This window comes from Nicotiana tomentosiformis, chromosome 5, assembly GCF_000390325.3.
Source record: "Nicotiana tomentosiformis chromosome 5, ASM39032v3, whole genome shotgun sequence".
Lineage (NCBI taxonomy): Eukaryota > Viridiplantae > Streptophyta > Magnoliopsida > Solanales > Solanaceae > Nicotiana > Nicotiana tomentosiformis.
The window spans coordinates 34,568,578-34,594,665 of record NC_090816.1 but is presented as its reverse complement, the minus strand read 5'-3'; the positions used below and the strand labels follow the sequence as shown (position 1 = coordinate 34,594,665).

Here is a 26,088-nt window from a genome sequence, read left to right as displayed (position 1 = left end):
CGGCCTCACTATTCTGATCTTGGGGCACATGTTGTAACGTCCATTCTTTGAACCGATGTAACACCACTTGTAATTTATCCAAGTATCCCTATATCCGGTATTCTTTGACTTCGAATGTTCCTTTAACCTGGTTAACAATGAGGAGGAAATAACACTTGGATTTGATTACCTCAGCCCCCAGGCTTTTAGCCAGATCTAGACACGCAATCATAGCCTCATATTCGGCTTTATTGTTAGTCAATTTCACACTTCTAATAAATTGCCTTATTATATTACCCCTGGGTGGTTTTAGTACGATTCCCAATCTAGACCCTTTCACGTTGGAACCACTGTCTGTGAATAGGGCCCAGACCCCCGAGCTGGTACCCGAGGCAAGTAATAATTCATTATCGACCTCAGGGATCAAGACCAGTGTGAAGTTGGCCATGAAGTCTGTCAAAATCTGAGACTTTATAGCTATTCGGGGTTTGTATTCAATATTGTACCCGCTAACCTTTACTGCCCATTTTGCTAGCTGGCATGAGAGCTTAGGTTCATGCATAACATTACTTAGCAGATACAAGGTCACGACACATATAGGGTGACGTTGAAATTATGGTTTTAGTTTCCTAGATACGCTTAACAAGGAAAGCGCTAATTTCTCTAGATGTGGATACCTTGTTTCGGTATCATCTAGGGTTCTACTAACATAATAGATGGGAAATTGTGTACCTTCTTCTTCCCGGACCAGGACTCCACTTACCGTTATTTCAGACACTGCCAAGTAAAGGTATAACTGCTCGTTCGCCTTCAGGGTGTGCAGTAAAGGAGGGCTTGATAAGTATCATTTGAGTTCCTCCAAAGCCTTTTGGCACTCCAGGGTCCAAGCAAAGTCACTCTTTTTCTTTAGAACTGAGAAATATTGGTGGCTTTTGTCCGACAACTTGGAAATGAATCGGCTCAATGTGGCTATTCATCTGGTCAACCTTTGCACTTCCTTGAAGTTGTTGACCATAGTGATATCTTCTATGGCCTTTATCTTATCCGGGTTGATCTCTATTCCCCGGTTAGATACCACGAAGCCAAGGAACTTGCCCGAGCCAACTCCGAAGGCACACTTCTCTGTGTTCAGCTTCATATTGTATTCTCGCAGTATGTCGAAGGTTTCCTGCAAATGTTTCAAATGGTCCTCTACTCGTAGGGACTTAACTAACATATCGTCAATGTGAATCTCCATTGATTTCCCTATTTGTTCCTCGAACATTCAGATAACTAGGTGCTGATACATGGCACCAACATTTTGTTTAACCCAAACAGCATCACATTATAACAATAAGTGACAAACTTAGTTATGAATGAAGTTTTCCCTTGGTCACCCGGGTCCATCCGTATTTGGTTGTACCCAAAATAGGCATGGAGAAAGCTCAGCGTCTCGTGCCATGCCGTCACATCGATCATTCGGTCGATATTTGGCAAACGAAACGAGTCCTTTGGGCATGCCTTATTCAAATCCTTATAATCTACACATATCCTAACTTTGTTTCCCTTTTTAGGTATGACGACTACGCTAGCTAGCCAATTCAGGTATTTAATTTCCCAAATGGAACCTATTTTTAATAGTTTAGATACCTCGTCTTTGATGAACGCGTGCTTGACTTCGTACTATGGTGTCACACCCCAACCTTAGGGAGCGCGACCGGCGCTCAACTGAGATATCCCAGTCAAGCAAGCCTACTTGATGCTTTCTACCTGACTTTACCCATGTATAATGCGAAGATGAATATCAAGAGTTATACAATGAAAGAGTAACATGTACAACACCAATTTTATTTCTTTTCGAAACCCAATTTTCAATTCCCAAGAATACATTACACACTTGTAGGTTAGAAGTGGAAACATGTGTTGCAAGTACAACATTTCTAGTTTGATTTTCCCAAATCAAATACAACCCACACTATATCTATGGAACCACCTGCATCCATTAAAGATGCAGCATCCCCGTTAAAAGGGATGTTAGTACACATGGAATAGTACTAGTATGTAAAGCTAAAAACCCTCTCAATGAATAGAGTAACAGTACAGAAGGAGAGGAACAAGAAATCAATGAGAAAACCAAATCATATTAAAACACCAAGTCAACAGTGAGTTAAATCTTCAAGAAATAATCAATATTTTAGGTTGGGATATCTTAAGCACCGATACACCACCGTTTTTGTAGCACAGAGTCCGATCTCTACCCGATCGAATAAGTCGTCTCACTCCAAAGTATAAGGCTTGACATAGAAACACAACACTAATATGTGCGCGACATGGCATCCCATATTTTATCCTAAAATGTCAAACTTCGACGAAACTCATTTCCTTCAATTCGCTTACCCTTTCACCTTCACAAATTTACTTATGGTGTACTTTTACATATGAAAACGTGGGGTGTAACATAGAGCAACTATGAGCAAGCCTACTATAGCCGAGCAGTTACACGTACCGAGCCATATAGGGTCGGACATCTATTTGACTTACTATATTAAAAGACTTGAATCAGTATCAGTAGAAAAGTATATCTTCAGATCATCTTTGACTCCTAGTTACTTTTAGTTATTATATTATCAGTTCAATTTTAGCTTTCAGTTATTCTATTGCCTTACATACTCGGTACATTATTTCGTACTGGCATCCCTTTTATGGGACACTACATTTCATGCCTGCAGGCTCAAATAGACATGCGGGTAGACCTCCTCAGTAGGTGTTGTTCGAGTTCAGCTCGATCGGTAAGATCCATGTCATTCGGAGTCCAAGAATTTTGATTTACATATAAGGCCAAGAGTGCCACTGGAAATGACAGAAAGTATGAAAGGCTATGAAAAGTATATGATCCGTTTTATGATAAATGCTTTTGGGAGTATCATTAGGTCACTGAGAAAGGTTGGGTCATAAATACCCAAGCCTGAAACTACACATGCTGGTGTAGGGATTGATTGAGGGATAAATTCCCATTATATTATATTGAGATTATTTCCCTTAATTGGGATGAGTTGAGTTGAGAGCTAGCCAAGACCATGTAGACCCCCATGGCATTATGGTGAGATGGCTTAGCTGATCGGGCAGAGATCGGACGCCATGCCACGCACATGGTGGTGTTGTGTTTCTATGTCAAGCCTCATAATTTGGGGTGATACATCTTAGCCGATCAGGCAGAGATCGGACTCCGTGCTACAAGCACGGTGGTGTATCGACACTTAAGATCTCCCAACCTAAAGCACTGATTATTTCTTGAAGATTTACCTCACTCTTGGCTTGGTGTTTTAATATTATTTGGTTTTCTCATTGAATTCATGTATTCATGGGAACTAATCCCGAGGAGGACCTCCATACTTTATTGATGAGTTGTACAAGACTCTCCAAGTTATGCATGCCACTGAGATGAAAGCAGTGGAGTTGGCCTCCTACCGCCTAAAAAAAGTGGCATATTCTTAGTTTGAACTGTGGGAGGAGTCCCATGAAAAGGGGAGCCCTCCGGCGAAGTGGAGTGAGTTTGCTGATGCATTCATTGATCATTTCTTTCTTGTCAAGGCTAGGGTAGCCCATGCCGCCGAGTTTGAGAACATGAAGCAAGGTAGCATGAGTGTGTGGGATTACCATATGAGGTTCACGGGCTTGCCCAAGTATGCCATTTACATGTTGCCCACTATGGAGGCTAGGGTGTGTCGGCTTGTGCAAGGCCTCAGCCCCTTGGTTATTAATGAGGACGCTACAACTGCCTTGAATTCTGATATGAACTATGGGAAGATGGTGGCAATTTCTCAAGCCACCAATACCTGAAAATTGAAGAATAGAATGAAGTGAGAGAGTAGCAAGAAGGCCTGGTTAGTGGGCAACTTTAGTGGTTCTTCCAGTGGTGGTAGTGGCGGAAGGTCAGAATTCAGGGGAGGGTCATCCGGGCCATCACAGTCCTTTGCTAAGTCTTCATTCAGTGCATCGCAATCAGGGCCTGGTCAGTAGCAATGGATCGTTTTAGGCCCAGTCAGAGCAACATGGGATCCTACCACTAGGGTTAGCCTGGTGGGAGGTTCGACCAGCAGCAGAGGCCACCATACCCTAGGTGTGGGAAGATACATTTAGGGACCTGCTACATGGACCTACCTATATGCTACGGGTACGGTATTAGAGGTCACATTTAGAGGAATTGCCGTTCGTCCCTCCAGAATTGTAGTGGTACAACACATGCAACTAGTTCTGCAGATACTATATCTGCGACACCTCATCTAGCTCGAGGCACTCCAGCATCGGAAGGGCCTATTGCAGCTAAGGGTAGTGCATAGAGTTCCGGAGGAACCAGTCAATTTATACTATGAGGGGTTGCCAGAGTTTAGAGACTTCTCCAGATGTTGTCACAGGTATACTGACTATCCAATATCTTGATATGTATACTCTCATAGATACTGGTTCGGCCTTATCATATATCACTCCTTATGTTTCTATGAGATTCGAGATAGAACCGGAATAGCTTCATGAGTCGTTCTCTGTATCTACTCCAATTGGTGAGTCTATTATGGCTACACAGGTTTATAGGGATTGTATTGTCATAGTTCATGATTGATACACCACGACTAATCTTGGTGAATTGATGATGGTAGATTTTGACATGATAATGGGGATGGACCGACTTCACTCATGTTATGCCAAGCTTGATTTTCGAACCAGAACCGTTAGGTTTGAATTTCCAAATGAGTCAATAATTGAGTGGAAAAGGGATGATGCCATGCCAAAGGGTAGGTTTATTTCTTACCTTAAGGCAGCAAAGATGATCAACAAGGGGTTTATTTACCATTTGGTACGAGTTATGGACACCGATGTTGATGTCCCTAGACTTGAGTTTGTTTCGGTTGTGAATGAATTTCCATGGGTCTTCCCTGATGAGCTACCTAGGGTCCCACCAGACAAGGAGATTGATTTTGGGATCGATGTGATGCTAGAAACGCAGCCTATATTTATTCCACCCTACAGAATGGCACCGGCAGAATTGAAGGAACTAATGGAGCAGTTGAAGGATTTTCTAGAGAAGGGTTTCTTCCAGCCGAGTGTATCGTCTTGGGGTGCACCAGTTCTATTTGTATGGAAGAAAGATGGGTCACAGAGAATGTGTATTGGCTATCGGAAGTTCAACAAGGTCACAATCAAGAACAAGTACCCGTTTCCGAGGTTAGATGACTTGTTTGTTTAGTTATAAGGTGCTAAGTACTTCTCCAAGATTGACTTGAGATCGGGGTATTATCAAATGAAGATTAGGGAGCGGGATATTCCGAAAATAGCTTTCAGGACTTGGTATGGGCACTTTGAATTTTCGGTGATGTCTTTCGGGCTAACGAATGCCCCGAAAGCTTTCAAGAATCTTATAAATCGAGTCTTCAAGCCTTTCTTCTACTCTTTCATGATAGTGTTCATTGACGACATCTTTATGTATTCCTAAAGTCGAGAGGACCATGTCGATCATCTTAGGGCAGTTTTGCAAACTCTGAATCAACACAAATTGTATGCGAAGTATTCGAAATGTGAATTTTGTCTTGAATCTTTCACTTTCTTGGGTCATGTCGTCTCTAGTGAGGGGATCAAGGTTGATCCTCAAAAGATCGTAACTTTGAAAATTTGGCCTAGACCTACAACTCCAATATAGATTCGCAGTTTCTTGGGCTTAGCTGGGTATTACATGAGTTTTGTGGAGGGTTTTTCTACTCTTGCCTCTCTATTGACTAAATTGACGCTAAAGGCGGTTAAGTTCCAATGGTCAGATGATTGCAAAAAGAGATTACAAGAGTTTAAGTCAAGATTGACTATGGCACCGGTGTTGACCTTACCAGAAGGTACGAGTGGGTTTGAGGTATGTTGTGATTCTTCAAGGATAAGACTTGGGTGTGTATTGATGCAACACAGCAAGGTGATCGCTTATGCTTCTAGGCAACTCAAGATTAATGAGAAGAATTATCCAACACATGACTTAGAGCTTGCAACAGTGGTATTTGCATTGAAGATTTGGCGTCATTAAATATATGGGGTCCATGTGGACATATTCATAGACCACAAGAACCTTCAATATATTTTCAAGCAGAATGAATTGAATCTGAGGCAGAGAAGATGGCTCGAGTTACTCAAGGACTACGACATCGATATTCTATATCATCTGGCGAAGGCTAATGTTGTGGTGTATGCTCTTAGCTGGAAATCCATGAGTAGTTTGGCTCACTTGGAGTCACATCAAAGGCCGCTGGCCAAGGAAGTTTACCGATTGGCCAGTTTGGAAGTTTGGCTCACGGACTCTAGTGAAGGCGGGGTAATTGTGCAAAATAGGGTTGAATCATCACTTGTAGTAGAGGTTAAGGAGAAACAATAAAATGATCTGTTGTTGGTGCAATTGAAGGAGGGAATTCATAAACATAAAACTATGGCTTTTTCTCTTGGCATGAATGATGGTACGCTAAGGTACCTAGGGAGATTATCTGTTTCAAATGTAGACGGTCTACGGGAAAGAATCATGACCGAGGCTCACAGTTCCAAGTATTTTGTGCACCTAGGCTCTACGAAAATGTACCATGATCTTAAGGAAGTCTATTGCTGTAATGACATGAAAAGGGATGTAGCAGACATTGTGGCTAGATGCCTGACTTGTCAGCAAGTGAAGGCCGAGCACCAGAAGCCCTGTGGCTTGGCATAGAAAATAGAAATTCTAATGTGGAAGTAAGAGATGATCAATATGGGCTTTGTGGTAGGCCTACCTCGCACGCCTCGTAAGTTTGATTTGATTTGGGTGATTGTGGACCGACTCACAAAATCAGAACACATCTTACCTGTTAAGTCTAGTGGCACAGTGGAACAGTATGCTCAGTTGTATATCAAGAAAATAGTCAGGTTGCATGGCACTCCAGTTTCTATCATCTCAGATCGGGGGGTACTGTTCACAACTAAGTTTTGGAAGAAATTTTAGCAAGGTATGAGTACTCATGTGAATATGAATATTAGCACAACCTTCAATCAACAGACAGACGGACAAGCTGAGTGGACTATTCAGACGTCTAAGGATATGTTGCGTGCTTATGTTCTTAACTTCAAGGGTTTCTTGGATGATAATTTTCCATTCATAGAATTTTATTACAACAACAGTTCCCATGCTAGCATTCATATGGTACGGTTCGAGGCTCTATATGGTAGGAGATGTAGATCTCCCATTAGTTGGTTTGAAATTGGAGAAGCAAAGTTGATAGGGCCAGACCTTTTTCATCAGGCTATGGATAAGGTTAAGACCATTAAGGAACAGTTGAAAACTGCTCATAGTCGCCAGAAATCCTATTCGGATGTGCGTCATAGAGATTTGGAGTTCAAAGAGGATGATTGGGTATTCTTGAAAGTTTCCCCTATGAAGGGTATAGTGCGATTTGGGAAGAAAGGGAAATTGAGTCCGAGGTATTTCGAACCGTACATAATCATTCAGAGGATTGGTCAAGTGGCTTATATGCTCGAGCTACCTCCAAAGGTGTCCTTAGTGCATCCGGTGTTTTATGTGTCTATGTTGAAGAAGGTGGTTAGAGACACGTCGCTCATTGTTCCAGTAGAGGCTATTGAGGTTAATGAAGAATTGACTTATGAGGATATTCTGGTTGCAATTCTTGATAGGCAGGTCCAAAAGCTGAGAAATAATGAGATTGCCTCCGTGAAAGTGTTATGGAGAAACCAACAAGTTGAAGAGGCCACCTGGGAGGCCGAGGTAGAGATGAAGAAGAAATACCATTATTTGTTTGAATAACTAAGTAGTTTTGTTTTAAAAGAATGTTAAGAGCTTACTTTCTATAAATTATATTCAACTTGTACGGTTTATGTTGAAGATACCCCTTTTTGGTAATATAATGCTTATGATGTTATGGTCGGTGTTGTTTTCATGTTGTGATACATTGTTGGGATATAAATGTGTGTTAGAATTGGTTTCTAGGGTTCTCTCACAGGTGGATAGGTCCAAATACAGGGAGACTCTGTCGAAATGTTTGAAAATTTGGAGGGTTAGTCAAATTTGGGATTTCTGGTGTGTGGGAGAAGCCACTTTCATTTTATTTATTTAAATCTTCTGCTTCTTAATATCTTAATCTATGGAATTTAACTACTTGGAAACTTATTAAAAATAGTAATCACGTAGTTAGTTCACCGTTGGCTTGCCTAGCGGTGACGCTGGGCACCATCACGGCCTATAAGAGAAATTGGGTCGTGACAACATGGTATCAGAGCACTAGGTTCACGTAGGTCTCACAAGTTAGGAGCATGCCTAATAGAGTCTTGTGGATCGGTGCAGAGACGTCCGTTCTTATCTTCGGGAGGCTATAGGGTGTTAGGAAACTACTCTTTCTTCATCTTCTATCGTGCAGTGGATGTTGTACTAAGTATCTTTCTCTTATTCCCTCACAGATGGTGAGAACGCGTGCGACAGATGTACCCGATCATGGAGGAGTTGCTCCCCTTGTTGCTAGAGGCCGAGGGAGGGCTCCAGCTCATGGTAGAGGATGAGGACGTCCTAGAGTTGCTACAGTTATACCACAAGTGGATCCAGTAGAGGATCCCATTATTGAGGAGCAGGGTGAGGAGCCTGCAACAGAGCGAGCCCCGGTAGATTTCATGTCTGCACTGAGATTCCAGGAGGTCATGGGCCATGTGCTGCAGCGCATGAATTCTATGACTCAAGCTGGTTTATTTCCAGCGGACCCAACCACATCTCAGGCTGGAGGGGGAGCACAGAACCCTACAGCTCAGGCTCCCGGGCATGCTGCTGTCGTATATCAGACCACGGGTGCACTACCCATGGGAGTAGCCCAGCCAATAGTGACAGCTATACCTGAGCCCAGACCAGCTGCGGTCGGCGAGCCGCAGAAGCTATTGGACAGATGGACCAAGCTGCATCACACCTATCTTTGGAGGTGAGCGACATGAGGACCCCCCAACACTTTATTGATCGGTACAGAGACAGACTGCACAACATGAGGATATTGGAGTCCTACGGGGTGGACTTTACCACCTTTCAGCTGGAGGGCAGGGTCCGTAGGTGGTGGCAGTCATATCTTCTCGGCAGACCAGTAGATTCTCCTTCCATGACTCGGGACCGATTCACCCATATTTTTTTGGATAGGTATGTTCTGCTCTCTCAAAGGGAAGAGTTACGGTTTCAGTTCGAGCAGCTCCAGCAAGGTCAGATGTTAGTAACCGACTATGAGGCAAGATTCTCTAAGTTGTCTCGCCATGCACTTATGATACTTCCTACCGACACAGAGAGAGTGCTGAGGTTTGTTACAGGTTTGAACTATGGTATTTAAGTCACTATTCCCTGGAGGTTGAGATGGGGACTTCTTACGAGCTAGTTGTGGAGATAGCTCAGAGGATTAAGGGTATACGTCAGCATAGCCGGGAGCAGGCTACGAGGGATAAACAGTTTTGGTATTCTAGAGAGTTTTGAGGTGCCCAGACTGGGGGCAGAGGCCAATTTGTGAGGGGTCAGTCTAGCAGGTCCAAATATCTAGCACCGCCGCCTCCTCGGTGTGCTCTAGTGTGACCTTATTTCAGTGCCATGCTAGAGTGTTCCTACCACCCACCAGCTATTCAGGGTTCTTCCAGTGGGTATTCAGGACATCAGGGTTAGACTTTAGGTCAGCAATCCACCGTACTGAGAGGTTGTTTCCAGTGCGGGGATCTCAGTCATGTGCAGAGGTTCTGCCCCAGGCTTCGGGGAAAGGCAATGCAGTAGGGTCAACAGTCTATGATTCCAACACCAGCTGCCGCACCAGCCATCCGGCTGCCTAGAGGTAGAGGGCAGGTGGGTAGGGTCCGTCCTAGAGGTGGAGGCCAGTCAGGTGGCGCTCCAGCTAGGTTGTATGATTTTCCGGCCAGACGAGATGTAGTGGCCTCAGATGCCGTGATCACAGGTATTATTTCTGTCTGTGGTAGGGATGCTTCGGTATTATTTGACCTAGGGTCTACATATTCATATGTTTCATCTCTGTTTGCTCATTTCTTGGGTGTTCCTCGTGAGTCCTTGGGTATTCCTGTGTATGTGTCCACACCCGTGGGCAATTTCGTTGTTGTGGATCAGATCTATCGGTCCTTCATTGTTACATTTTGTGGTTATGAGACCAGAGATCATCCTAGGCATGGACTGGTTGTCTCCATATTACGCCATCCTTGATTGCCATGCCAAGACTGTTACCTTGGCGATGCTAGAGTTGCCTAGATTGGAGTGGAAGGGTTCGCCTGTCAGTACGTCTAGTCGGGTTATCTCTTTTCTAAAGACTCGACACATGGTCGAGAAGGGGTATTTGGCTTATCTAGCTTATGTTTGGGATACTACTATAGAGACTCTAGCAATTGATTCAGTGCCTGTAGCCAAGAGTTCTCCGATGTGTTCCTTTCTGATTTTCCAGGCATGCCACCAGATCATGATATTGAATTCTGTATTGATTTGGCTCCAGGTACCCAACCCATCTCTATTCCACCGTACCGTATGGCTCCGAAGGAGTTAAAGGAGTTGAAGGAACAGCTTGAGGAGTTACTAGCAAAGGGGTTCGTCAGACCGAGTGTATCACCCTTGGGTTCGCCAGTGTTATTTGTGAAGAAGAAGGATAGGACTATGCGGATGTGCATTGATTACCGTCAGTTGAACAAAGTTACTATTAAGAACAAGTACCCGTTGTCACGTATTGATTATTTGTTTGACCAGTTGCAGGGTGCCATTCTATTCTCTAAGATCGACTTGAGATCGGGGTACCATCAGTTGAAGATTCGAGATTCGGATGTCCAGAAGATGGCTTTTCGGAATAGATATGGCCATTATGAGTTTCTAGTGATGTTCTTCGGCTTGACTAATGCCCCAACAACGTTTATGGATTTGATGAAGCGGGTGTTCAGGCCATATATTGATTTGTTTGTCATTGTCTTCATTGATGACATTTTAATCTACTCGTGTAGCATAGAGGAGCACGAGCAGCATTTGAGAGTGGTACTTCAGACCTTGCGGGAACAAAAGCTATATGCTAAGTTCTTCAAGTGTGAGTTCTGATTGGATTCTGTGGCATTATTGGCGCATGTTGTATCAGGCGAGGGTATTAAGGTTGATTCCAGGAAGATCGAGGCAGTTCAGAGTTGGCCTTATCCTACCACGACGACTGAGATAAGGAGCTTTTTGGGGTTAGAAGGTTATTATCGTCGGTTTGTAGAGGGTTTCTCATCTATTGCAGCACCTTTGACTAGATTGACCCAGAAGGGTGCTCCGTTCCGATGGTCCGATGATTGTGGGGCGAGCTTTCAGAAGCTCAAAATCGCACTGACTTCAACAATAGTGTTAGTGTTGCCTTCTGGTTCAGGGATGTATACTGTGTACTGCGACGCTTCACGCATTGGTTTGGGTTGTGTATTGATGCAGGGGTCAAGTTATTTCATATGCTTTAAGTCAGATGAATCCCCACGAGAAGAATTACCCTGTACATAATTTGGAGTTGGCCGCAATTGTTCATGCTCTTAAGATCTGGAGGCATTCTCTGTATGCGGTATCCTGTGAGGTTTACACCGATCATCGTAGCTTGCAACATTTGTTCAAGTAGAGGGATCTCGATTTGAGGCAGGGCAGGTGGCTTGAGTTACTAAAAGATTATGATATCACCATCCTTTATCATCCGGGCAAGGCAAATGTAGTTGGAGATGCCTTGAGAAGAAAGGCGGAGAGTATGGGTAGTTTGGCATTCATTTTAGCAGAGGAGAGGACACTATATTTGGACATTCAGTACTTGGCTAACAGACTTGTAAATTTGGATATTTCAGAGCCCAGCTGAGTTCTTGCATGCGTTGTCGTCCAGTCTTCACTATTCGAGCAAATCAAGGCTCATAAATTAGATAATCCGCACTTATTGGTTCTCAGAGAGATGGTACTATAGGGTGGTGCCAAAGAGGTTACCATATGGGAGGATGGTGTTCTGCGACTCCAAGGTCGCCTATGTGTCCCTAATGTTGATGGATTAAGGGAAATGATTCTAGAAGGGGCACACAATTCTCAGTATTTTATTCACCTAGGTGCTACAAAGATGTATCGCGACCTAAGGAAGCATTATTGGTGGGGGACGATGAAGAAGGACATAGTTGAGTATGTAGCGAGGTGCCTTAATTTCCAGCTAGTTAAGTACGAGCATCAGAGGCCAGGTGGCCTACTCCAGCAGATGGTTATACCTGAGTGGAAATGAGATTACATTACCATGGATTTCGTGGTTAGGTTGCCACGGACCTTGCGGAAGTTTGATGGAGTTTGGGTCATTGTTGACAGGTTGACTAAGTGGGCACACTTCATTCCGGTTGTTACCACGTATTCTTCAGAGAGGTTGGCTCAAATTTACATTCAGGAGATTGTTTGGTTGCACGGTGTGCCTGTCTCCACTATATCAGATAGCTGACCTAAGTTTAATTCTCCTTTTTGGAGGGCAGTACAGAGTGAGTTGGGGACCCAGGTAGAGCTCAGCACAACCTTTCATCCGCAGACCGACGGGCAGTCGAAGCGGACAACTCAAATTTTGGAGGATATGCTCAGAGCATGTGTGATTGACATCGGAGGGCAGTGGGGTTGATTCTTGCCTTTGGCCGAGTTTCCTTAACACAACAGTTATCAGTCCAGTATTGAGATGGCTCCATTTGAGGCTTTATATGGTCGGCGATGTCGTGCGCCCATCGGATGGTTTGAGCCCAACAAGGCGAAGTTATATGGTACTGATTTGGTAAAGGATGCCTTGCAAAAGGTAAAGTTTATTCAGGAGCGATTTCACATAGCACAGTCCAGATAGAAGAGTTACGCAGATCTGAAGGCGTGTGATTTATCATTTATGGGGGGAGATAAAGTTCTCTTAAAGGTCTTGCCGATGAAGGGGATCATGAGGTTCGAGAAGAAGGGCAAATTGAGCCCAAGGTTTATAGGTCCATTTGAGGTGTTGAGACGAGTTAGGGAGGTTTCTTACGATCTTGCTTTGCCTCTGAGTCTATCAGTATTTCATCCGATTTTCCACGTGTCCATGCTCCGAAGGTATCATGCCGATGGGTCGCATGTGTTAGACTTCAGCACGGTTCGGCTAGATGAGAGCCTGGGTTATGAGGAGGAGCCAGTTTCCATTATCGACAAACATGTTTGCCAGTTGAGAAGGCGACTTGGGAGGCCGAGGAGGACATGCAGAGCAGATCTCCACACCTATTCAGCACTCCACGTATGATCCTAGACCCATTCGAGGACGAACGCTTGTTTAAGAGGTGGAGAATGTAACGACCCGACCGGTCGTTTTGCTTTCTAGATCCCTGTTCCCCTAAATAAGACTCCCCGTATGTGCTTTAACTATTTTATGACCCACAGGGATGGTTAGTTCAGGATTTGGAAGGGTTCGGGTTGAAATCGGAACACTTGGTTCCTTAATGTTGGCTAAAAAGGGCTAAGTTTGACTTGGGTCAACATTTTTAGTAAATGACCTCAGAACTGGGATTTGATTGTTCCAATCGGTTCATATGATGATGTTTTACTTGGGCGTGTGTTCGGATCGGGTTTTGGATGACCTGGGAGCATTTCAGCGCTTAATATTGGAAGTTGGCGCATTGAAGGTTTTAAAGTTCTTTATATTTGGTTTGGAGTAGGTTTTGGTATTATTGATGTCTGTTTCGTATTCTAAGCCTGGGAATAGTTCCTAATGGTGATTTAAGACTTGCACACAAAATTTGGTGTCATTCCGAGTAGTTTAAGCATGATTCAGCACGTTCGAAGTAAGTTGGAAGAACTTGAAGTTAATAAGTTGATTCGATTTGGTTTAGGGTGTGATTCTTAGTTTTGGTGTTGTTTTCCATGTTACGAGGGTTTGAGCAAGTCCGTCTCATGTTTACAAACTTGTTGGTATGTTTGGACGAGGCCTTGGGGGCCTCGGGTGCAATTTGGACAACGCACGAATTGAGTTAAAACTTGAAAGGGGCTGCTGGTGCACCAGTTCTGGTGTGCCCGCATCTGCGAGCTTTTGGCCATAGGTGTGAGCACGTAGAAGAGAGCCCAGGGCCTCAGATGCAGAAGGGTGTGGACTGCCTTATGGTTGCAGAAGCGGGGAAAAGACCGCATCGCAGAAGCGGCCTGGGACTCTGGCCTGTAGATCGCAGAAGCGGTGGAAGTTTCGCAAAAGAAGACTCGCTTCTATGAGGAAACGACCACAGGTGCACGTGGAGGATGGCCAGGCCTGACTGCAAATGTGACGTAGCTTCTTCTGAAATGGTTCCACAAAAGCGGGAGTCCGTCCGCAAAAGCGAAATCACTGAAGGCAGTGAGGTCGTTTAAGACGGACTTAGACCATTGTTTTGACTCATTTCTTTCATTTCCTTGGGAGATATTGGAGTTTTTGGAGAGGGGTTTTCACCTTGATATTGGAGGTAAGTAATTTCTATCCGATGGAATTTAAATACATAGATTATGGGTAGATTTTAACATGAAATATTATGAAAATTATGGGTTTAGTTGAAAAACCTAGGTTTTTGATAAAAATGGAATTTAACCACGAAAATGATTATTGAATGGGATGAAAATTATATATTTGAGTTCATAAGGTTATGGGTAACGATTATCTTTGAAAATTTCCGGAATTCAGGCACGTGGGTCCGGGGATGAATTTTAGGAATCTTCCAATTTGGGTTGGGTAATGACTCTAATAGTTAAATTATAAACTTTTGAACATTTATTGATTAATTTATACAAAATTTGACTAGTTTCAGATTTTTTGGCACCGAGTTGTGGCTTTATAGTGAATTTGAGGCCGAAAAGCGAGCTTTGAAGCGAGCTTTGAGACAAGGTAAGTCTCTTGCCTAACCTTGTAAGAGGGAATTTACCCCTTAGGTGATTTAAATTACTATATGCTCCTAATTGTGGGGGCTATGTACGCATGAGGTGATGAGAGTCCGTGCGTAGCCACTAATTATGTTTATGTCCGGGTAGTTTAGTCCCCGAATCATGAGTTACTTGTAATGTTTGCACCCTAGTTGTTAATTAAAGTGCATAAATTACATTGGAACTTGTTAAGAAATTTGTAAAGACTAAGTTACACTTACTTGAGTTTTTGGCAGGCTACTTGACCGTTAATAGAAATTGTGCTTCTTTGTGCATCGGCCTCGTATTAGTTCCTTAATCGGTTATTCATAAAGTATCATTTATTCTTATGGAGTAGGCCGAACGCCTCGGTAGTAGATAGATACATCTATAGTTTGTACCGCACGACCCTCGGCAGTGTACACATTATTCTGGATCGGGCCGTACGACCTCGGCATAATCGTGCGTGATAATACTTGGAGTTTAATTATATATCTGATATCATTTCATAGCTTGAGAGGTTAAAAGTATACAAGAAATTAATTAATTTGGGACTTACTATGTGTGAAAGAATTATTTATTTCCTGCTTGTTATTAAATTATTGTTATTATTTACATAACCCATGTTTATTTAGAACTTCTGTGTTTTTATTATTAGTCCATAGTAAGTGTCGATGTCGACCCCTCGTCACTACTTCTTCGAGGTTAGACTTGATACTTACTGGGTACATGTTGTTTATGTACTCACGCTACAATGTTGCACTAACTGTGCAGGATCTAAGGCAGGTGCATCTAGAGATCATATCGGTGCGCATCCCCGTTACCCCGAGACGTAGTGGTGAGCTGCTTCCCTAGCCGTTCTGCAACACCTAGAGTCTCTCTTTTGCACTTATATTATGTTTATTTTTATTTCAGACAGTAGTTAGAGTTTTGTATATTCTACTAGTGCTCATACACTTGTGACACCAGGTCTTGGCACGCATACTGGTAGACTTTATGGTTTTGGAGTATTATTATCACTATGATTGCACTCAGATACTTTCGTTTTATTTATTTAAATCTTTTGTTTCTTAATCTCTTTATCTATGGAATTTAATTACTTGAAAATTTATTAAAAAGAGTAATCACGTAGTTAGTTCACCGTTGGCCATCACGGTCTATAAGAGAAATTGGGTCGTGACACAATCGGTCATTTTGAGCATTTGCATTCTGTTTAGTTATTTGAAGTCTTGAGCAGCATCGTATGATGTATTATGACTTATGTGAATTCTCGATTTTGGTTTTCAGGTTATTCGGAATTGATTTGGAAGAATAAATTTCATGATTGAAGCTTTAAAGTTGGAATAGTTGACCAAGTTTGACTTTTTAGTATTTGTCCTCGGATTGGAGTTTTGATGGTCTCATTAGGTCCGGATGGTGATTTTGAACTCGGGCGTATGCCCAGATTTGCATTTGGATATTTCTAGAAGGTTTCGGCGTATATTGGTGAAAGTTGGAAATTTGAAGGTTTAGAAAGTTCATAAGTTTGACCGTGAGTTGACTTTTATGATATCGGGTTCGGATTGTGGTTTCGGGAATTTGAATATCTTTGGTATGTCATTTGGGACTCGTGTGAAAAATTTGAGCTCATTCCGGGTTGATTTGATATGTTTCGGCATGACTTTTGGAAGTTGAAAGATTCAAAGTTCATTAAGTTTGATTTGAGGTGCGATTCATTGTTTCGATGTTGTTATGTGTGATTTGAGACCGCGAGTAGGTCTGTGTTATGTTTCGGGAATTATGGTATATTCGGACGGGGTCCCGGGTGGATCGGGTACGTTTCAGACGAGATTCAGATCATTTTGGAACTATTTGGTTAAGGCTGGTTTGGGAGGGATTCTGGTGTGACCGTGTAAGGCCCCATAAAATTTTACCTAAGACTCGAGATTTTGTGGTGCCGAAATAGGCTTATTTAAGACTTTTTTGGGTTGAACAGTGCGTTGGGGAGTTGTAGAATATTTTTTGAAATACAGGGCATTTTCTGCGATCCATTCTGCGGTCGCAGAACTGATATACAGATTGCATATCTGTAGAACTGATATACAGATTGCATATCTGCCTCAGACCGAGGCAGAAATTTGGGCAAAGTTTTGGACCATTATGCGGACGCATTACCCCTCGCAGATCCAACACAAAAACATTACGGAGGAACGTTCTGTGGCACATTATGCGACTGCAGAATAGGTCTGCAGACCGCATACCGGTCGCAAAGTGAGGCAGGGGTGCCCAGTTCCGGAGGGCCATTATGCGGCCCATTTTGCGGATCGCAGAAGCGTTATCCGATCGCATATGCGACCAGCTACATCGGGGCTTCATTTGTTCTAATTTTTGAACCCGACCCCATTCTTATAAAACAACCTTGGGGATCACTTTAAAAGGGAAAAACATATATTTCTAGAGAGAGAGAGTGCCATAGAGTGAGAGGGGAAGTTCCTGAGTCAGTGATTGAATGGAAGGGGAAGGATGTGGTGCCGAAGGGTAGGTTTATTTCATTCCTTAAGGCCCCGAAAATGATTAACAAAGGGTGTATTTATTTGGTCCGGGTTACGGACACCGATGTTGAGGAACCCATACTTGAGTCCGTGCCGGTTGTGAATGAATTTCTGGAGGTCTTTCCGGATGAGCTCCCTGGGATCCCACCAGATATGGAGATTGATTTTGGGGTTGATGTGATGCCAGGCACGCAGCCTATATCTATTCCACCCTACAGAATGGCACCAACAGAATTGAAGGAGCTAAAAGAACAATTGAAGGATTTGTTAGAGAAGGGGTTCATCCGGCCGAGTGTGTCTCCTTAGGGCACACCAGTCCTATTTGTAAGAAAGAAAGATGGGTCATTAAGGATGTGTATTGCCTATCGGCAGCTCAACAATGTCACAATCAAGAACAAGTACCCACTGCCAAGGATAGATGATTTGTTTGACCAATTGCAGGGTGCTAAGTATTTCTCCAAGATTGATTTAAGATCCAGGTATCACCAATTGAAGATCAGGGAGCAGGATATTCTGAGAACAACTTTCAGGACTCGGTATGGGCACTTTGAATTTCTGGTAATGTCTTTTGGGCTAACAAATGTCCCGACAACTTTCATGGATCTTATGAATCGAGTCTTCATGCCTTTTCTTGACTCATTCATGATAATGTTTATTGACGATATCCTTGTATATTTGCGAAGTCGAGAGGACCATTCTGGTTATCTCAGGGCAGTTCTACAGACTCTATATCAGCACTAGTTAAATGCGAAGTTTTCGAAATGTGAATTTTGGCTTGAATCTGTCATGTTCTTGGGTCATGTCGTGTTTAGAGAAGGAATTAAGGTTGATCCTCAGAAGATTGCAGCTGTGAAGAATTGGCCTAGACCTACTACCCCAATAAACATTCGTAGTTTCTTGGGCTTAGCTGGATATTACAGGAAGTTTGTGGAGGGATTCTCTACTCTTTCCTCTCTGTTGACTAAATTGACGCAGAAGGCGGTCAAGTTCCATTGGTCAGATGCTTGTGAAAGGAGCTTCCAAGAGTTGAAATCAAGATTAACTATGACATCGGTGTTGACCCTACCAAAGGGTTCAAATGGGTTTGTGGTATACTGTGATGCTTCAAGAATCGGACTTGGGTGTGTATTAAGGCAACACGACAAGGTTATAGCTTATGCTTCAAGACAACTCAAGAATCATGAAAAGAACTATCCAACACATGACTTAGAGCTTGCGGCGGTGGTATTTGCATTGAAGATTTGGCGTCATTATCTATATGGGATCCATGTGGATATATTCACGGACCATAAGAGACTTCAATAAATTTTCAAACGGAAGGAATTTAATCTGAGGCAGAGAAGGTGGCTTGAGTTACTCAAGGATTACGACATCGATATCCTATATAATCCGGGGAAGGATAATGTTGTGGCGGATGCTCTTAGCCAGAAATCTATAGGTAGTTTGGCTCACTTGGAAACATATCAAAGGCCGTTGGCCAAGGAGGTTCATCAGGTGGTTAGTTTGGGAGTTCGTCTTGCGGACTCTAGTGAAGAAGGGCTGATTGTGTGAAATAAGGCTGAATCGTCGCTTGTGGTAGAAGTCAAGGAGAAGCAATACAACGATCCATTATTGGTACAATTGAAGGAGGGGATTCATAAACATAAGACCGTGGCCTTTTCTCTTGGCATGGATGACGGTACACTAAGGTACCAAGGGCGACTGTGTTCCAAATATGGATGGTCTCCACGAAAGAATCATGATAGAGGCTCACATTTCTAGGTATTTTGTGCACCCGGGCTCTACAAAGATATATCATGATCTTAGGGAAGTTTACTAGTGGAATGATATGAAGAGGATGTAGCAGACTTTGTGGCAAGATGTCCAAATTGTCAGCAAGTGAAGGCCGAGCACCAAAGACCCGATGGATTTGCATAGAATATAGAAATTCCAATGTGGAAGTGGGAGATGATCAATATGGACTTTGTGGTAGGGCTACTTCACACGCCTCGCATGTGCGACTCGATTTGGGTAATTGTTGATAGACTCACAAAATCAGCACACTTCTTACCTGTTAAGGCTACCGACACAATAGAACAATATGCTCAGTTGTATATCAAGGAAATCGTCAAGCTGCATGGCACTTCAGTTTCTATTATCTCAGATCGAGGGGAACAATTCACGGCTAACTTTTGGAAGAAGTTTCAGCAAGGTTTGGGTACTCAAGTGAATCTTAGTATAACTATTTCCGGAAACTGACAGGCAGGCAGAGCGGACCATTCAGACTCTTGAGGATTTGTTGCCCACTTGTGTTCTTGACTTCAAATCTAGCTGGGATGATCATTTGCCGCTCATAGACTTTGCCTACAACAACAGTTATCATGCTAGCATTTAGATGGCACCATTCTAGGCTTTATATGGTAGGAGATGTAGATCTCCCATTGGGTGGTTCGAGATTGGGGAAGCGGAGTTGATAGGGCTAGACCTCGTGCATCAGGCTATAGAGAAGGTTACCCTTTTCATTAAGTCATCTCACATCGTACTTATTTCATATACTTTCCATTCATTGGCACTAGTGATTACGATTACAAAGTCTTTCTTCGCACTTGGCCATATTTCATAATTCCAGACCCCTTTTTCCACATTCAATATCATTATCATTATCAACAATAATAAGGCTTCCTATTCAAGACACTAAATTCACATATGAGCAATTTGGGAATCTTAGGCACATAGAGGCTTTTCATACAATTTGGCATAACAACTTTTTATCTCAATCTTGACATGAAGTCTTAACAGTTCTAACACATATTCCATATTTTTGAACACATCCTCAAATAAAAAGATAACATGATGAAGACTTTAGAATAAATATTTAACTTACATCCTTCAACACAAACACATTAAAAATTGCCAATTCTATAATGATCAAGAGCGTACTCCAATTACATGAACACTGTGGGGTTCGATTCTAAGGAGAAGGGGGTTTAGCCAACATACCTCAATTGAGCTTCTTAAAACTCTAAGATGTTCCGGAATATTAGCAAATTCAATCTATTTAAGCAATATAATAAAATTGAACCAAAAATTAGGAAGATGAATATAGTTTTAGCTTATTTGAGCATACTATCAAACACTAGGTGTGTATCAATGCTTTAAGCCCCTTTTTGTGGAAGATTCCATCTTTCCCCAACCCATTCTCTATCATTTTTAGCTCACAATCTTTCCATATACTACAAGGATACATGCTTGCAAGGTAATCACTCCCATCCCCATGAATTACCTTACTAATGGCCCATTCTAGTTACATTTTGAAATTAAGAGTTTGGGTGATAGAATCTTACCTCTTAGGAAGAAGACCTAGGTGCCTCTCTTGATAATCTTCGAGATTTAAGTGAGAATTGAAGAAAAATTTGATTAAGATCACTTCTCCCTCTAGGACCCTCTCTCTCATTCTAAACATATAAGAAAATATGCTCAAAATGGTCCATGGGGTGTGTTTTAACGAAATAGGGCCGGGTTTAAAAACTCCAAAAATGAAGCTCCGTAACAAGGTCTGCGATCGCATAATCGATATACGGACCGCATATCGGTCGCATAATCGGTGACCAAAATAGCCAAAAACAAGTCCGTGTCTGCGGTCACTATACGGCCCGCAGAACTCTTCTACGGTCGCATAATGAACCGCAGAACAGTAATGCAGTCGCATAGTTGACAGTAAAATTTCATCCAAACTGGTCCAATTAACTGCCTCACGCTGCGGCCGTTATGCGGTCAGTAGAGTAATTATGCGGTCGCATAATGGACCACAGAAACGTATAACACTGCCAAACATTTTCCTTCAACTCCCAGCACACTGTTCAATCCAAAAAATCCGAATCGCGTACTATTATTAACCTCTACGCCTACTTTGGCATCACGGAACCCGAGTTTTAAGGAAAACATTTACGGGGCCTTACAACAACAATTTTAGTTTACCTTCCCAAAACAAGATACATCCCACACTATGTCTATGAAGCCTCTAACAGAAACAAAAAAGTGCTATGACAATGCCAGCAACAAGGCCCCGTCTATACCTCAAAATGCTATGTACAAAGGACAGGAGATACAGGACCCCGAAATGAAGTGAGGCTCACCAAGTCAGCTGAGGAGAGGGTGTGTTGCTATCAATGATAAATACCACCTACTATGGAACCACCTGCATCCATTAAATATGCAGCGCCCCCGAAAAAAGGGACGTTAGTACATATAGAATAGTATTACTATGTAAAACTAAACACCCTCTCAATAGATCGAGTAACAGTAAACGGATAAGGAAACATGAAATCAATAAGAGACTCAAACAGTATCAAGGAGTCAAGTTAGGGGAAAAGTAAATTTCAAGTAAGTTTCAATACCACCAAGTCGTCTCACCCTGAGTCGTCTCATCAAGGATACACCACCGTGTGTTTAGCATGGAGTCCGATCTCATCCCGACCAGCTAAGTCGTCTCACCCTGAGACATCCACTCACAATACCACCATGTGCGCGGCATGGCATCCAATCTCAGCCTGATCGGCTAAGCCGTCTTATCACAATGTCGTGTGGGTCGACATCACATCACGTCTCGCTAGGAATAATCTCATCCCTTTTTAGGGGAAACATCTCAACACATCAATCTCATCCCATATAAGGGGAAACAACCTCATCACATTAACACGGGGATTTAACCCTCAATCACTCCTACACCGGCACGTGTAGTTACGGTTTAGGTTATTTTGACCTACCCTTCCTCGGTGACTAAACTATACTCCCAAAGAATGTATTATTTAAAGGATTTACCACTCATTTCATAATCTTTTACATATCATTCATTTCATTTGCACCAATGGCTATAACGCAATATCATTCTTGGCACGTTGGCCGCACATCATATTTCATGCTCTCTTCTTTCACTTTCAAATTTCATCATGGATAATCAACAACAAGGCTTTTCAAATTATGTCTTTAAATATACATGTGAGCAAGTAAGGGTGTTAGGCACATGGATATTTCTTACACAATTTGGCATAACATCTTCCATTTGAACTTGACTTGAAGTCACAACAGTTTAATACATGACTCATGCTTTGAACACGCTCCCAAAGAATCAACATAATATTACAAGAATATTCGGAACACATTTTGAACATATATATGTATATATCTTTTGACACCAAGATTATTCGGAATAGTAATTTTAAAATGAACAACTCGGAACTGACACAAACATTGTGGGATTTAGTTCTAAAAGAGAAATTTAGCCAACATACCTCGCCTTGAGCTTCCTTAAATTACTACAATATTCGGAAATCTTATCCACTTAGATCTATTTATAAATATAATAAACTTGAACACAAATTAGGAAGAGTTCATGGTTCCAGCTTATTTGAGCATTTTATCAAACACTAGGTGGGCATTATGATTTTTAGCTTCTCCTATGGTGGATTTCCTTCACCCCACAACCCAAGGTCTATCCATTTGAGCTCAACTACCTTCCCATAACTCATGATTGTACATGCATGCATAGATACACTCTCACACCCAAGAATCACACTCCCAATTAACCATCTTCTACCCCTAATTCGAAATTGAGACTAGGATATGGAACCTTACCTCTTGGATGAAAGACTTGTGACGTTATCCTTGTATATCTTCCAAATTTTGATCAAGAATTGGTGAACAATTAGCTTAGGAGCTTTCCCTCTCACTTTATGGCACTTCCTCACTCTCAAATATCAGATTTTTTCTTCAAAAAGGGCCCTTTACATCTATATATCGAAATACGGCCGGGTTATAAAAACCAAAAAAAATACCCTCCGAACACAGCTCCGCAGTCGCATAGTGGATCGTAGAATGGATATGCAGTCCGCAAAATGGGCTATAGAATTGATGTTAAGAACTTCATTGTTCGGGTTAGGTATGTGGCAGGTCTGCGGTCCACAGACCAGTTCTACGGTCGCATAATACGCCATAGAACTCCCTTCCGGAAATCATCATGTTGGGTCTGTGATGGATTGTGCGGCCCACAAAATGGTTATGCGGCCGAATAATGGACCGCAAAACAACCTCCAAATATTGGCCATTTCTCTACTTCACTCTGTGGCGGATCTGCGGCCGCATAGTGGACATAAGTCTATCTTGGCATCACGAAACCTCAGGTTCTGGGTAAAACTTTATGGGGGCTTACATTCTCTCCCGCTTAAGATCATTCGTCCTCGAATGAGGGTCAAAATCTGCCATTAGAAACCAATGTGACTCAGCTACTATTTCATACACCAGCAGTTCCAAAGTTTTGACCAACTCCCTAAATTTCCAAAATTTTCGCCAGAGTTTCCCATGAAATTGGGCCTATCTACCTGCCAGAGAATCCCAAAACCAGTCCTAACAACATAACCACAACACAACGATGTAAAACAACATGGAAACAACACCGGCCACAATGCAATAAACATTACATTACCAAGAAGGAGTAACCTCAACATAAGTTGTACAGGGGAAATATAATTTGTAGAAAGTTAGCATTCAACATCATGGACACAATTACGTAGCTATTCACATAAATTAGTGTACTTCTTCTTCATCTCTTCCTCGGCTTCCCAGGTGGCGTCTTCAAATTTTTGGCTTCGCCATAACACTTTCACGGGGGAAATATCTTTATTCCTCAACTTTCGAACTTGCCTATCAAGAATGGCAACTGTAATTTCTTCATAAGTCAATTCTTCATTAACCTCAATAGTATCAACTGGAACAATCAGTGACGGATCTCCAATCACCTTTTGCAACATGGATCCATGACACACCGGGTGCACTAAAGACATCTCTAGAGGTAGTTCAAGCTTGTAAGCCACCTGACCAATCCTTCGAATGATTTTGTATGGCCCGACATACCTCGGATTTAATTTCCCTTTTTTACCGAACTGCATTATACCCTTCATGGGGGAAACCTTCAAGAACATCCCAATCATCTTCTTTGAACTCCAAATCCCTACGACAAACATCCGAATAGGACTTATGATGACTCCGAGCAGTTTTCAACCGCTCCTTAATGATCTTAAACTTCTCCATAGCCTGATGCATGACGTCCGTCCCTATCAACTCCGCTTCCCCAATCTCGAACAGCCCAATAGGGGATCTACATATCCTGCCGTATAGAGTCTCGAATGACGCCATCTGAATGCTAGCATGGTAGTTATTGTTGTTGTAGGAAAATTCTATGAGTGGCAAATAATCATCCCAGCTACCCTTAAAGTCGATAACACAAGCGTACAACATATATTCAAGTGTATGAATGGTCCGCTTTGCTTGCCCGTCGGTCTATGGGAGGAAAGTAGTACTGCGATTTACCTGAGTACCCAACCCTTGCTGAAATTTCTTCCAAACATTAGTTGTGAATTGTGCCCCCCGATTAGAAATGATAGAAATTAGAGTGCCATCCAACCTGACTATTTCCTTGATATACAATTAAGCTTACTATTCCGTTGTATCGGTAGCCTTAACAGGTAAGAGGTGAGCTGATTTAATAAGTCGATCCACAATCACCCAAATCGAGTCAAACTTGTGAGGAGTGCGAGGTAGTGCTGGCACAAGTCCATATTGATCATATCCCGTTTCCACATCGAAATTTCTATATTCTATGCCAGCCCACCGGGCCGTTAGTGTTCGGCCTTCACTTGCTAACAGTTTGGACATCTTACCACAAAGTCTGCTATATTCATCTTCATATCATTCCACCAGTAGACTTCCTTAAGATCATGATACATCTTTGTAGAGACCGGGTGCACGGAATATCTAGAAGTGTGAGCCTCGGTCATGATTATTTCCTGGAGGCCATCCATATTTGGAACACATAGTCGCCCTTGGTACCTTAGTGTACCATCATCCATGCCAAGAGAAAAAGCCGTGGTTTTATGTTTATGAATCCCCTCCTTCAATTGTACCAATAATGTATCATTGTATTGCTTCTCCTTAACCTCCACCACAAGCAATGATTTAGCCCTATTTTCCACAATCACCCCTCCATCACTAGAGTCCGCAAGACAAACTCCCAAACTAGCCAACGGATGAACCTCCTCGGCCAACGGCCTTTGATAAGTCTCCAAGTAAGCCAAACTGCCCATAGATTTCTGGCGAAGAGCATCTGCCACAACATTAGCTTTCCCCGAATGGTATAGAATATCGATGTCGTAATCCTTGAGTAACTCAAGCCATCTTCTCTACCTCAGATTCAATTCCTTCTGTTTGAAAATATATTGAAGACTCTTATGGTCCGTGAATATATCCACATGGACCCCGTATAAATAATGACACCAAATCTTCAATGAAAAAATCATTGTCGCGAGCTCTAAGTCAGAAACCTTCCATTTGATCTCATCCAGGAGAAAATCATAATACGCAACATGCTTCTCACGCCGGTAGGAAATATCCATATCAAACTGTGGTAGAACCATCGAGGACTCTTCGAAACCCATTTGCACATAACCAAGCCATCAGAACTGAATCTCTCTAACTCCACTAAGTCACGCAGGTCGCCAAACCCCAGAGTATTGCCACAAAACACTTGTAGAGACTCGCCACATCATGAGTACCCAAAGAACCGATCATATCCTTTACCGTGATGATCCAACCTACTACCAAGCTGTCCTATTTCTCCGAGTTCCTTCTAAATTACCCTCAAGTTGACACTTCTCCTTGCCTAAACAA

General features: G+C 42.5%; 1 protein-coding gene across 1 annotated transcript; it reads right to left on the bottom strand.

Annotated features, from left to right (window-relative positions):
- Window positions 1–24,297: 24,297 nt before the first annotated feature.
- Window positions 24,298–25,505, bottom strand: LOC138892150 (uncharacterized). Its single transcript, XM_070175850.1, has 2 exons — window positions 25,083–25,505; window positions 24,298–24,630 (listed from the first exon to the last, which is right to left on the bottom strand). Exons 1-2 carry the CDS (start codon window positions 25,503–25,505, stop codon window positions 24,298–24,300), a joined length of 756 nt encoding a protein of 251 aa, XP_070031951.1.
- Window positions 25,506–26,088: the final 583 nt, after the last annotated feature.

Coding starts and splice junctions, on each gene's coding strand:
- LOC138892150 (XM_070175850.1), bottom strand. CDS start 25,505: ATGGGCAGTTTGGCTTACTTGGAGACTTATCAAAGGCCGTTGGCCGAG. Junction 24,631..25,082: donor TGAATATAGCAGACTTTGTG/GTAAGATGTCCA, acceptor ATCGACTTTAAG/GGTAGCTGGGATGATTATTT.